The 13,666-nt window shown below is 45.5% G+C and overlaps 1 protein-coding gene across 1 annotated transcript; it reads right to left on the reverse strand.

Annotated features, from left to right (window-relative positions):
• Positions 1–534: 534 nt before the first annotated feature.
• On the reverse strand, positions 535–12,677 carry SH2B1 (SH2B adaptor protein 1). Its single transcript, XM_063301101.1, has 10 exons — positions 12,565–12,677; positions 9,320–10,248; positions 9,094–9,195; positions 8,003–8,094; positions 7,043–7,149; positions 4,102–4,290; positions 3,537–3,763; positions 3,243–3,414; positions 2,862–2,970; positions 535–679 (listed from the first exon to the last, which is right to left on the reverse strand). The coding sequence occupies exons 2-10, from the start codon at positions 10,169–10,171 to the stop codon at positions 661–663; spliced, it is 1,869 nt and encodes a 622-aa protein (XP_063157171.1). The 5' UTR covers positions 10,172–10,248; positions 12,565–12,677; the 3' UTR covers positions 535–660.
• Between the last annotated feature and the right edge of the window lie 989 nt (positions 12,678–13,666).

The raw sequence follows: 13,666 nt of genomic DNA on the forward strand, positions 1-13,666 counted from the left end.
CAACATTTATCCTGGAGCTAAACCACTCCCGCTTCCTCCACGTAGTGTTTCTTGTGGACTATCCAACTGCAGAGGCTTGGAGAAAGAGAGGGGGCGTAAGGAGGAGAGAGGGAAAGAGCAGGGCAATTTCTCAGCAACCCAAACAGGACCAAAGTAGTGCAGACTGAGGGGTTGAAAGCTGATAGCATAAACCCAAGAGGGTCACGTACCTAAATTGGGTGGGGAGAGGGGGTAAGCAAAAGTGACACTTGCTCCATACCCAGGGAAAGGGGGCAGGAAGAACAGAGGGGATGAGGCCAGTCCCATCTCAAAGATTACTCAAGGAAAGTCTAGACGTGTTGGGTATTCAAGCCCATCTGGTACCTATGATCAGAATTAGATCTTCCATCTAGTGATGGTTATAGTAAAAGGGCTTGTTCCCTTATTCTTTCTCATTGCCACTGGGTTCAAACAAATGAGTACTGGTTGTTCACAGCCCTGGCTCGTCCTTCTGGCTCCTCTGGCAGAGGGAGGGATCCTCCGGCTCTCACAGATGCTCCCTCGTCCACCTCTGGCTCCATCTGGGCCTCCTCCTCAGTCTGCCCCTTGGGCTCCAGCAACCCATGGTCCAGAGGAGCATGAGATGGCCGGGCTGGGGGGAGAGGAGGTGGCAGTGGCAGGTTACGAGAGGTGCTCGGCTCTGTGGGGGAGAGAAGAGACGGACGGACAGACAGACAGATAGGATGGTGCGGGGTTAAGACAGGAAGAGGGAGTAAACACTGAGAGCCAGTGTTAGTTCAGCAGGTTTTAAAGATACTCTCTGTGAACAGATTCATCACTAACTATATTACAGCATCCAGTGCTCTTCAAATGCAATCATTCAGGCAGTGTCTGGAAATGACTATACTGATTTGGTTTCTAAAACCTGTTTTCTGCTGTAGCCCCCGAATGAAACCAAGTTACTACTGTTGAATAACTGTATAAGGACAGGGGCTGAACAATGTATCTCGGGGCTGTGCTCCATGCTAAAAAAAATTCTGTACAAAGATAGGTGTTTTCTATAATCCACAAGATGCAAACTTGGCTTGAAGTATTCTGCTTTTGTATAAAGCTGAGCTTTAAACATTTGTATGCAATCCTTTGGTTATGCAAGTTCCCATTCCAGGAACCCTGTGCAAACTGATTATGCTGGAGGCTGGATTGCACGCTGTGCACATGTACAAACACATGGCCATTTTGTACATGGACAAAAATGACTGCCGCATGTTTTGAATTCTGCCCATAAAGTCAGGTTTACTTAAGCCAGGACTTATGTGGCCCAGAAATTGCTTGAACTAGATAATCAGTAGGACTATCACCTATTCAAAACAATCTTACCTATTTAATTTTAGGCATTTTTACTATCAGTCTACAGTTAATGCATTTTAGGGACATAAAACTCTTTGAACTATCATTCAACAGTGTGAAATCCTAAACTATTGTGATGTTTCAGGCTTTATTCTTATTTGATGCTGATAGATACCATTCAGGCAGAGAATGCAATTCCAAATATTAATACGAAAAGGTTGATCATTACGGAGAGATGCAAGGCATGATACGTACAGCTTTATGGTTCCTATCCATTACTCTATACACTTCTCACAGCATATTGGCAACATACTCCGAATGTGAGCATTAGAACATGATTGTCTAATAAAGAGAATTTCAAACATGTCTAGTTCTCAGATTCTAGTATTTGAAGGGAATCTCCATGTATTTTATGCTGGCTGTATTAGAGAATTCATTCACTAAACTATTGTTAAGGAATGGCTTCACATACCAGGTGAAGCCATAATATGATTTGTTTTGTCTTAGTGTGCCACGTGACTTCAACCTACATACTGAATGCTGAATATTCTATTGTTTAATGCTGGGAAAACCAACACTTTTTAAGAGCATAAATGTTGAGACTTCATTATAAATGCAATGTGCTATTTCAGGAATATGCTGGACCTTTCCTTTGTTCTTCCCTACCAGACAATAACTATGCAACATACCTACCTTATTTCTATAACATGCCTGGGAGGTAGAAGACCTTTCAGTTATGGACTCCTTCCTGTGCTTCATAGCAGGGGACAAAAGGCAATGATGCTGGCCATATTTTCACTCTCAACTGGCCTAATACAACCTTTGTCCAACCTGGCATTCAATATATATGTTGGATTACAGCTCTCATTATCCCCAAGCAAATGGGGAAGACAGTTTAACCCAGACCATCTTGAGGGACCTGGTTGGTGAAAAACTGGTTTAATAGCATGTCCTCATGTTGCATTATAACCCTGCCCAGGGAGGGGGGGTGTCACCAAATTCAGAATTGTTTCAGCCACAAGAGTTAGTAAATTCCTAGAAGAGGGGGAGTAGAAGAGGCAATAGTACTCTATGCTTTGGGTTCTGGGTAGATCCCCTTTAACTTTGGGCTGTCAATATGTTCATTACATGTGAGGCTCTTCTGTAGAGTTCTGCTGTATCTAATTCAACTGAATTATAGAAGGAGCTGCCCAAATGGTAACAGAAACAATAGTCCTGAGATAGCAGTTAAGATCCCCCTCTACAGAAGACTAGAAACTGCCTTATGCCAAACCAGACTATTGTTCCATTCAGCTACAGAAACGATCAGTCTCTCTTCAGGGTTCTGCACAGAAGCCTTTCTTAGTCCTACCTGGAAATGCCAGAAGGAGCACCTGAAATCTCTTCCCTGCCTCCTGGTGTCAGACACAGTGGATGGCGTAGACACTGCATTCACATGACCCATGGGTAGCGATGGCTATGGCGTGGGGCCGTGACACACGCACACACACGGTCATATCCCTGCCTTCCTCCTGTGGTAGCTATTGCACACTTACACGCAGTCACCCGCGGAGGCAGCAGCAAGGATGGAGATGAGGTTGGGGGGCGAGTCAGGGTCCCCACTGAACCCAGACACTGGCGCTCGGCTCCCAGCCCGGTCCCGGCCTGTGACAGAGATGCCCACATCAGAAATAGGGATTGTGGGTGAGGAAGGGAGGGAGCAGTGAACATGGGGGTGAAGGGGGTGGGTGATCTTCCCTCCTGGCACATGCATGGTGTAGGGCTGGAAGAGAAGACTTGGACAAGGAGTGGGGCAACAAAGGAGGGGCCGATTGGAGCTACAATGGATGAAGATGGTGGGAGATGGAGCATGACATGGACTGGCAAGAGGGTCTATGCTCTTTGCGCCCCGCAGCCCCACTTCACCCGACACTCACCATGCAGCCTTTGTGAAGCAACCACATAGCTGACGAGCGTCACATCACTGGATCCCCCTGATTCGAGGGGGATGGGATGGACCCGGAAGTGCTCCAGCATATCGAAAATAGTCTGGAACCAGAGATGCTGAACCCGGCACTGCCCTTCTTCATTCAGGGAGAGGCGCAGATGCTGGGGGTAGGAAAAGGAGGCTGAAGGGGAAACTGCTCTGGAGCCAGATTCCAGCCTACCCTGCCCCACAGCCCCCAAGCACCCCTTGACAGAGCCCCCCCCCCCCCGGCCACTGCACTCACCTTGGCTTTCCCCTGGAAGTTAAAGGTCAGGACGTATTCACCCCGCCGTGTCTCACTCTGACGCACCAGGAAAACCCCATGGCTGCTCGGGCCTCCTGCCAACACCAGCTGGGCGGCTTTGAGACGGGACAGGGTGCCGTGGAACCATGGGTATTCAGAGAGCGGGTGCTCTGGGTCGCCAAGACTACCCCCGCCTGGGTCGGGCTCCCCTTGGAAGAGGAAGGAACCTGAGTAGGGAGAACAGCAACAGAAGAAAAGCCTCCTCAGGGGAATCCGGATCTTGCTTCCACAACATTCAGCCCGAGGGATGCTGATGTGCGTGGCCCAAGGGGGGCCTTGACCGGAGGGCACACAACTTCAGAGGCTACATCAGAAGAAGAACGTTCACAGTGAGTGATACAAACCCTGCCCACTTTGGGCTTGGCCATAGTCACTGCAGACTACTAGTCTTCCACCATCGTGCCATTCCCAATATGATCTCCGGCAGGGGGAGGAAAAAAAAAAGATTTCTTAGGCCCACCTCAGATCAAGACCGAGCACTAACTTGCCCATTTCCAAGCATTACCTGTGGTTTCAGGGGTTTCGGGGAAAGTTGTATGGAGGAAGCCAGTGGAAAATTGCCCTTCGTTGACTGGCACCCGAGGCAGCAGCTGAGGAGGCGGCAGCTCCATTGAATCAAAGGGTGAGGCAGCGATAGAGACTGAGCTGGGAGACATGGAGGCCGAGGGCCGTTCCATCAGTCCACCATAGGCACCTGGAAAGGCAACGTTACAAGCTGGGCTCAGGTCGCTTCCTCTCCCAAGGCTCAGGACGACCCTTTGCACATACGCCCCAAAGAGGGAGCTGCATTTGCCATCTCCTTAACAGAGGCACCTTGCTGACCTTGGCAGATTCTGAAGAAAGCTAAGAAAGGTCAGAGCTGATTATTGCTTGGATGGGAGACCATCAGGAAATCCTACAGCTGTAGGCTTGATTGGAAGTCAAACACACATCCGAGAAGACAACGGGAAAGCACTTCTGTATTATTGCCAATAAACATTTATTTATTTTTCATTGCTTTTTAATTAATAAGAAAAAAAGAAAGAACAAAACACAATGATAATGCAGATGCAGATACAAGTAGTCCTCGACTTACGACCACAACTGGGACTGGAATTTCTATCATAAGTCGTTGCGGTTGTAAGTGGAATAACCACGACTGGACCCAATTTTACGACCATTTTTATGGCAGCTGTTAAGTGAATCCAGCTTCCCCAGTGGGCGTTTTTTGCCAGAAAATGGCAAAATACATCGCAAAACACGATCAGGTGACTGTGTGATGCTGCAACTGGTCGTAAATGTGAGCCTCTTGCCAAGCACCCAACATGTGATCACATGACCACTGGGGGTTGTGCAATGTTTTGTGATGCTCGGAAGTGCTTTATAGGCCATAAAGCACCCATTCTGAGGCTGTCATAACTTTGCATGGTTGTTAAACGAACGGTCGTAAGTCGAGGACTACCTGTACATACATTGCCAATGACTTCAGGGATTTTTTAAATCTTTTCCTATTTCTCTTCGGTGTTTACTAAGGTTTTACAAAAGTTTTGTTTGAATGGGGTTTTTTTTGGTAAATATCAAATCCTGGCTTTAAGACTAGTTTGAATTTTTCTCATGTGGTTATCTTGAATGTTTAGTTTGTACCTGAAAGCCTCTTCTGTTATAATGTGTTAAAAAATAATCAGAATCATACTAAATAATACTGGTACTCAGCTATCGCTGGATTGTCACAGCATCCTGTAAGGTACAAAGGTTCAGCTGAGACTGACTCAAGGTCACACAATAAGCTTTTTATCTGCCTGGGGATTTGAACTTTGGTCTCCATGGTCCTGATCTCATAATCATGCCACTATGATGGCTCCAACTACATTTTTAAACAATCAAGAATATTCTTCTTGGTTAAAAAACTGAAGTTTTTAATTTTTTTTCCCATCCAACATTTAAGTGACTTTGGAGAAATCTCTATGGGTTGGTATTTTTGCTTAGTGTATCTGGTAAACCGATCTAGACAGAGGCTTCAGAAAGATACTGTGACGCTTGCTCTGTTTAAGGCAGTTCTCAGCTTTGAATAAAAGCCATTTATGTGCCATTTTTCTATCAATGTTCACTGTTACCTTAATTTAGTTAACCTCAGATAGCAAAGACAGAGAAGATAAAGGAATTTTTAAAAAAACCAAGTTTCATAATGATACTAATGGAATAGTCACATCAGGATATAGAAAAGGAGAAAGAGCTAAGTGCCTTTAGTTCTAGAAAGGCCTGCATAATGCGCCTCACTGTCTAATCTTTCAACCAGCTATGGCTAGACCTACTGGATGCCACAAAATATAGTTTCAGGCAAGAATAAATCAAATGATAATTGAGTCCAGCCAGGCCAGTGGAGAGAGCCTTGCCATCTCATCCCAGTTAGCTAAAGCTTAACGGACAGTTTCACTTCACTCTGGTGAAAATCAGCATGTATCTTTAAATGTATTCTCCCTGGCTGGTGAATGTGGGTTCCTATAACATTCATGAAGAAAGCAGTCACTGAAAAGACATATATTGTAATTCCAATAAATATAGTATCATTACTTAAATGGTATTTTACATAACAGAACGAGCCAGGTCTCTGATCTGTCAAGATTACAACCTAAAATTACCATATATACTTGTGGATAAGCCCATCAGTGGATAAGCAGATCCTTGAATTTTTAACCAAAATACCATAAAATATGCGCCATTAGTGGATAAGCTGACCCTCAAAATGTTCGGATGTTTTAATTTTCACAATTGGCTTATCCATGGGTAATTCACAGATTATCCATTTTTCGTGTATATTGGTTAAAAATTCGAGGGTCAGCTTATCTGCGGATGGGCTTATACACAGGATATACAAGTACCTTAAGACAGTGTTACTGTTTGTTTTTTTTATCTGTTCAATCGTGTCCGATTCTCGGAGACTGCCTGGACAACTCCCTGCAGTTTTCTTGGCAAGGTTTTTCAGAAGTGGTTTGCCCTTGCCTGCTTCCTAGGGCTGAGAAAGAGTGACTGGCCCAAGGTCACCCAGCTGGCTTCGTACCTAAGGTGGGACCAGAACTCACAGTCTTCTGGTTTCTAGCCTGATGCCTTTAACCCCCACACCGAACTGGCTCTCTATTACCATATATATTGCCATATAAGTGAACCCAATTTTGGGGGTGCATTTTTGGCACCTAAAATTCTTGCCTTATTTGCAAGTATATGTAGCAGTACTTCTATGCCTGCTGGTTAAGAGAACAAGGAAGCATGTGAAGACGTTGCATGATGCACCTTTTCAGAGAATGTCATCCTTGGGAGACACATTCTATGCTCTAATGCAGACAGACTGCCTGCATACAAAGGCATCACTGGAAGGCCTCTTTGGCCTTGCCTTAGCAGGTAGCTGAGAGTTTTGCCATGGGATCAGGAGGGCATAATGGTGTGGGTGTACATCTGTGGCAAATACACACCTTGGCTTAGCTGTTCATTGCTCTCACTCGGCACCATGGGAAGTTCCCGGCTAGGCATGCTATCTGAGTGGTTCATGCATGGCTGCTCTAGGCTCTCAGTGCTTTCTCTGTGGAGACAAGTACAATTAGCACAAGTACAATTACAATGTTTCCATATTCCAGGACAACCTATATCTGACGATTGGATGTTGGCAACAAACAAACAGCAAAGGAAGTTTCCAGCTTTTGTCCTATATCAATCAAGACACTCTATGCATCTGATAAAGTGAGCTGCAGCTCCCCAAAGCTTATGCCTTTTAACAGTATGTGTTAGTTGGAAAAGCTGCTGCCACACTCCTCCTGATTTTTGCCACCAGAGACTACACAGCATTCTTGCTTCGATATTAAGTCCTGTTTGCGGGTTTTCCAGAGGCATTAGCCTTCTGCTGTTGGAAACAGAAAGCCAAGATGACCCGGAGCTTTCGTCTGATGGCTTGTTTTAAGGAGCAAGAATCATGTACCTGTTCCACAGCCATCCGAATCTTGGGGTTGCGCCACTGTTCAATTAATGTATAGTAAGAACGTTATTGTCAATAACTACGTACCTGTTCTTTCACTCTTCCCCTAATCTTCTTCCCACAAGCTCTCATGAGGAACTGCTTTATATAAAGTTGGATAATGAATCATATTGTCTGTTATTATATCCTCAGTGTGGGGGGAAGAGACCAAACCAGCATTGTCAATGATGAGAGACAGTGGAGCTCTTGTCTAAACATCTGAACAGTTACACACTTCCCACACCTGGTCTACTCTTTAGAACCAGCAACTCTACAGAGGTAAAGTCTCAGCCCCCCGCCAAGTTTTTGTTAGGCCTTATAACTGTTCTCTTTTTACTTGGAGACTGACTCTGGGTATTTCAACCTGTACACTATGTACTCTACTACTGAGCTATGGCCTTCCTTGATGCTTAGGGCAACTTACCCCAGGCCCATGCATTCCTGAATGTCAGCCAACCACGAACGCATCTGCAGCGAGTCAACAGTCTCAAGGATGTACTCCAAGGAACTTGACAGCTTGGAGGAAGGGGAAAAAATAATAAATATACAACATCCCAGGATGGGTTTTGTTCTAGAGCCCTGTTTCCCTCTGAAAAGCCAAGAGGAATGATGAGAAGAGAGGGTAGACCCCAACCTCAACTGATGTTATAGAACAATTTTTTGCAAGCATAATATCCAAAACTGAAAAACATTTTCATGAATCATGCATGCACACAAGCACAATTCAAATCCAAGGACTTAATCCATCTGCTCCTATCTTAAGGTGATAACATACACAGAAAAGATATCAGGGCCTCCAAGTTTGGCCTTTGATAGAAGGGCACCAATAGTGATTGAAGTCAGTGACTGGAAAGATCTTTTAGCAGTTGCTTAGCCCTCCCCTCATTCAGCCTTGAATTCTTTGCCAGATGCTTTTGTGGTTATTCACATTCCATTGGCTGAATTCTGAATGGTTTTAAAATATAAAAATCACTGAGGACTGCAATTCCTCTCTCCAACACACATGCTGATCTAGCCATGAAGTGTCGTATCACTTAAGAAGCTGTTTTATATAGTCTCCTCTCCTCCCAAGGATGTAGGAAAGTTTGGGAGGAGTAAATCTGCTCAGAAATATCACTGCTGCCAACTGTAGGAAGGTAGTCCAGTGCTGCTGGAGAAGGAGGGTAGAACAGACCAATAATTTTCTTTTATGAAAACGTGAGAAGCAAGAAGCAGATAACTGCTAAAAACATACTCTAGCCAGAGGTTAGTGATGGAAAGTATTCTAATTTTTCTTCAAGAAACAGAAGAGGTGGTTCTACACATACCCTGGCTCTAAATCAGTGTTTCTCAACCTTGACAACTTGAAGATGTCTGGACTTCAACTCCCAGAATTCCCCAGCCAGCCACTTCAATTCTGTTGAAGTCCAGACATCTTCAAGTTGCCAAGGTTGAGAAACAATGGGCTAGATACGTAACTACTAATGATTCAATTATTACCAAATCTTAACTGTACCCCATCAATCTTTTTCTGACCTTAAGCACAAAGGTGTTCTCCTTGTCTGGCATCTCCAGTGGAGTTGTTGTCCGCACATCCATTACACAGGAGCAAGCAATGCTGACCCGTGGCTTTGCTGCCTGATGGTTGGGGTAGAAAAGAGACTGTTACGGCAATATCCTCACGGCCTAAATCGGGAACCCCAAGCTTCTGATTTCTCCCCGCGACTTCTTTCGTGCCTGAACACAGTGACTCAGTGCTCACCTTTGGTGGGATGTAGAACTCCAACAGGTAACCCTCCCCTTCTCCCTTCCCTGCCTTGCGCAGGAGAAGTCGGCATTTCTGCCAGCGTGTCCTACTGCCCCCGCCTGACCCATCATCAGCTACAATGTAGTTCAGTAGGCCCTCGCGGCGCACACTAGCCAGCTCGACTCGGAGAGGAGCTGGGGAGGCTTTACTGAGCCGAAGACGTTCAAACCGGTGAGTCCAGCGCTCTGAGTCGCCACCGCCCGAAGAGTTGGAATTACTGTTGGCTCCAGTAGGAGTCCCATCTCCACCACCAGAGGATGACTCGGCTGAGGTCTTCCACTGCAGAATGCCGCGTACACTGCCACGCACGCTGCGGCTAACGTTGCGCAGAGAAAAGCGCTTCTTCAGCTTTGGCTTTGTAGCAGTAACTGCTGCCACAGTAGAAACATCTTCAGAGCTGCGGGACTGGCTGCTAGAGAGGCCAGAGGGCGGGCCCAACGGAGGCTCAACAGGGGAAGCAACAGATGAGTCACTGCAAGTCTCAGAGAGGTCCCGCGCAGAAGAACAACCAGTGAAAGGGGCAATGTCACACCGGGGTGGCGAGTCACTGGTGTAAGCACGGCTCACTTCGGCCTCAAAATGTTCTAGGAAGTGCTCTGCAAAGCGATGTGAGAAAGCAGCTTCGGCTCCTGGCGTGGCAAACTGGGGGTTCTCACCAAGGAAGGTCCGGAAACGACGGGCAAAATCAACTGCAGCAGCACGAGCGTGGACTTCGCAGAATTCCTGCCAACCCAGGGAGGGGAGAGAGGCAGGTTCTCCCACCATTCCTCCCCCTACTGGTGACAACGGCACTGCACTTCCGTTCATGACCGCCCAGGCGGCACTAGGTGACAACACGTCCAGTGCCAGGATTGGGTTGCTGTGAGTACCAATGGCTTTGTGACCTGAAGAGGGAGAAACAGAAGAGTTATAAGGTACAGGGAAGAAACAACCTGCATAAATAATGTCCTTTCAGGGACTTTCTTATGAACCAACTATTTACTTTTCATGCATGTTTCTTATTAATCAGTGGAGGTTTTTTCTTTACGTTTGACCGGGAACAGTAACTGCTAACACCTTTACATATCTGAGCATTTCTCACATGCTTATTGGTTTAAGATGCTACTCTTAAAACCAGAATAATAGGAGAGTTTGAATATTTTAAAAATGGCATAATGGAGAGAGCAACTTTTCCATCAGAAATATAATTGGAGAAACAGTGGAAACATGGAGCAAACAATTGCATAAAAGAATGATGTAAAGCTTATATACATTTCTCATTTTTGGCTAGCAGAAGCAATGCTGTTGAGATAATTGGGCTAGCTAGAAATAAGCACTGTACCTTAGTGAAGGCAAAGCTAAATATTTTTCTGAAATGTCTTTGGACAAAATAAATTGTCAGATTGAATCTGTATCCCAAGCACCATCCTGTATTGATTGCATGGATGTGGGGATGATTAAGTCACAGTGGTATGATAAATTTTACCACCATCAAGTCTCAACCACCGTACTTCTGAATAGCCTAATCTGGGCAGTACAGTCTCAAGGAAAAAACAGAGATTGGTAAAAAAATAAACCACAGTACATTGGCAAACTTCCATTAGATGAACAACCTCTTGCTGTTTATTGAGACTTTTGCAAAGAGTGCTGGACGAAGTACAGTACATTGTAATCTGAATTTAAAAGACACTATATTTTTAATCAAGAATCCATACTCCTGAAAGTTATGCTTGTTTTGTAAATTTAAATACATCTGTTGAAATGATGTTTCTAACAAATTTAAGATTAAGTTAGCCATCCTCTAGAATAAACAAGAGATTTTGCCTACCTCATGGACTTATACAGTACAGTTCTTACTAGAGAATTTCCCTTGCTTGAAAACATTTTTGCACAGGGCGCCTGTATATCAGGGGAAAAACTTTAAGGCTTTACATGGAGGGAGCTTTTGGTCCAAACATGTCTTTTCAATCCAGTGACATATTTGTGTTTCCAAAATGACAAAACCACAAAAAAGAACCATATCATACAATTATCAATTCATTCAGTAAATCATACATCTGTATCTAGGTATTGAAAGGCTTCATGCAAGAACCTAACTCTTTCCACAGCAGGAACAACTCTCAAAAGCTAATTATATAATGATGTAATTCAACCTTCCCTTGTTCTTTAAATTTGAGTTTAGTCACCTGGCAAAGTTTTGTGGTCTCACAAAAGAGGACATATTTGTATAGTTGTCTCTGTTATGCCTTTGGAAAAGCCCAGGTCACTTTAATAATTATATTCCAGTAGTACCTGAACTATTTCATATCCTATTCCCTAGACCTCTTTTTTTTAAGAGTGAATACTACCCAGTTTGTCTGCAAATATGCTGAACCTTCCTGGAAATGTTCATTCCTTTGAACATGGATCAGGATAAGCAGGAAAACATGTATCTAGTGGAGAACAAGATAAATGCTGTGGGATGGTCATACTTGAATAGGAAAAGTTCCTACAACTGAAAATTTGCTGTGGTCTCATTTAGTGGTATCTTTCAGGCTTGCAAGTAAGCAACTAGAAATGCCATTATATATAGGATTTTTTGCATGAAAAGCAAAAGCTCTGCGTTGCATAGTTTCTGTGGCTTAGGTACTAAAGGAAAAATAGACACTGGGAGCAACATTGTTGAATAGATAAAAATATTGGTGTCGAAGATGCGGGTTTGGAAAGCCGCTGCCCTACAAACTCTCATGTGCAGATTGGAGGACGCGGGAGGGGAAAAACGAACGGAGAGGCGGGAGCTGCTTCTCGCATGCATCTCAGAGACAGGGCGTTACACTCCTTAAAGACCTCCTGCATCTTAAGCCGACGGACAGGGTGAACTAATTCACATGACGTGGCTCCTTCCTCGCTACGCTCCTGCGACGGGAAAAGCCACGCTTGGCGAAATTCCGCGCTCTTCAGAACTTGCCGCGCGTCCTTCTGAGCGCTGTTTGTGGGAAGCAAGGGGCAGCCTGCTCGACGAGCCTCGCTCCCGAGCACACACCCCGAGCTGGACTGCGAAGTGAAAGACCCCCTTCAGATTCTGGACCCAGCAACCCAAGACTTTCCACTTGAGGAAGGGACGGGGGCAGAAGACGAGCCGTTCTCAAGAGCGGGAAGGGGGGCTGAATGGGGGAAAAGTTCTCCGCGCGAGCGGGGAAGAAAAAGGGGCCTCCGTTCGGCTCCGCGCATCTGTCACTCACCATCCCGGCCTTGGGTTCCTTCCAGGAGAAAGGGTTTGTCTGTCCACCTCTCTCACTCTCCCTGGCTTTCTCACACTACTTCCGCTTCCGGGTTTTTGTCGTTGGTGTCAATTGTTTTCCTGCTTTCACTTCCGTCTTCGTCATCAACTCAGAGGAAGAAAAGAGTGAAGCGTCGAAAACAACACGCTTTACCATAGAGAGAATGCGGATTTGGCTAGAAGGGTCACGGGAAATTCAGAGACTGTTAACGTAACTCTTCTTCTCCGTTGGATCCTGCGTCCAAGTCGTTACCATGGCGGCCCGTGACGTAGATTTACGAATGCTCGTGGGACGTTGAGGGGGCAGGGGAGTTCTTTGGTGAGCGTCCTTCATCGGTTGCTCGGGCGACGGCACATCCGGAACTCCCCGCCTTTCGCAATTCTCCGAATGGTGACTAGGAAGTAAACCCCATGGCGTTCAATGGGGCTTGCTCTTATGCCAAGGCTGGTAGTGCTTGTGTGCGACTTTTGAGCATATGCAGAGTGCTTTCCCTAAGGAAAACCTTCAGTCAACCTACTATTAGAGGATGTCCACACCAAAAATGTGTTTGGCGGCCAGTTCCGAACCTGGCCAACTCTTTTTCTCCCTTTTTTTTAACGATTTACGCCTCCACTTGAGAGCCCATTTATAGCCGATTAGTCAGTGTTCTGTCGTGACAGGTATGATAACGTCAATGTTCAGCACAACATCCACAACGGATCATCCATGGGGGAAGCAGGAAGCCCAAGGTCAATTGTGAAAGGTAGAAATTGTAAGGGGAGGGGAAGTGTATAGCAGCATCGTGTAGCACAACTCAGAGGCTGTGGAAGAGCATTTGAAACCTGCCTTCCGCCAAAAATGTGTATATGGAGAGATTGGTAACCCATCTGCCTCCCATGAACTCTACACCAAGAGCAGGGAAATATAAGGGGACTTCTTTTGATGCTGGTATACAGGTGGGGGCTGATGGGGGTATGACAGGGATATGAGCCAAGATCTGTGCTCTGGCTCAGCATCTGCCAGTTATCGTTTCACCTTTTGATACTACCTTGCATTGACACCTGAGGCAGAATGGCTGCCACTG

This window comes from Candoia aspera, chromosome 4 (genome assembly GCF_035149785.1).
Source record: "Candoia aspera isolate rCanAsp1 chromosome 4, rCanAsp1.hap2, whole genome shotgun sequence".
In the NCBI taxonomy this organism is placed as follows: Eukaryota; Metazoa; Chordata; class Lepidosauria; order Squamata; family Boidae; genus Candoia; species Candoia aspera.

Coding starts and splice junctions, on each gene's coding strand:
- SH2B1 (XM_063301101.1), bottom strand. CDS start 10,171: ATGAACGGAAGTGCAGTGCCGTTGTCACCAGTAGGGGGAGGAATGGTG. Junction 3,415..3,536: donor ACTTCCAGGGGAAAGCCAAG/GTGAGTGCAGTG, acceptor TCCTACCCCCAG/CATCTGCGCCTCTCCCTGAA. Junction 2,971..3,242: donor TGCTTCACAAAGGCTGCATG/GTGAGTGTCGGG, acceptor TCTCTGTCACAG/GCCGGGACCGGGCTGGGAGC.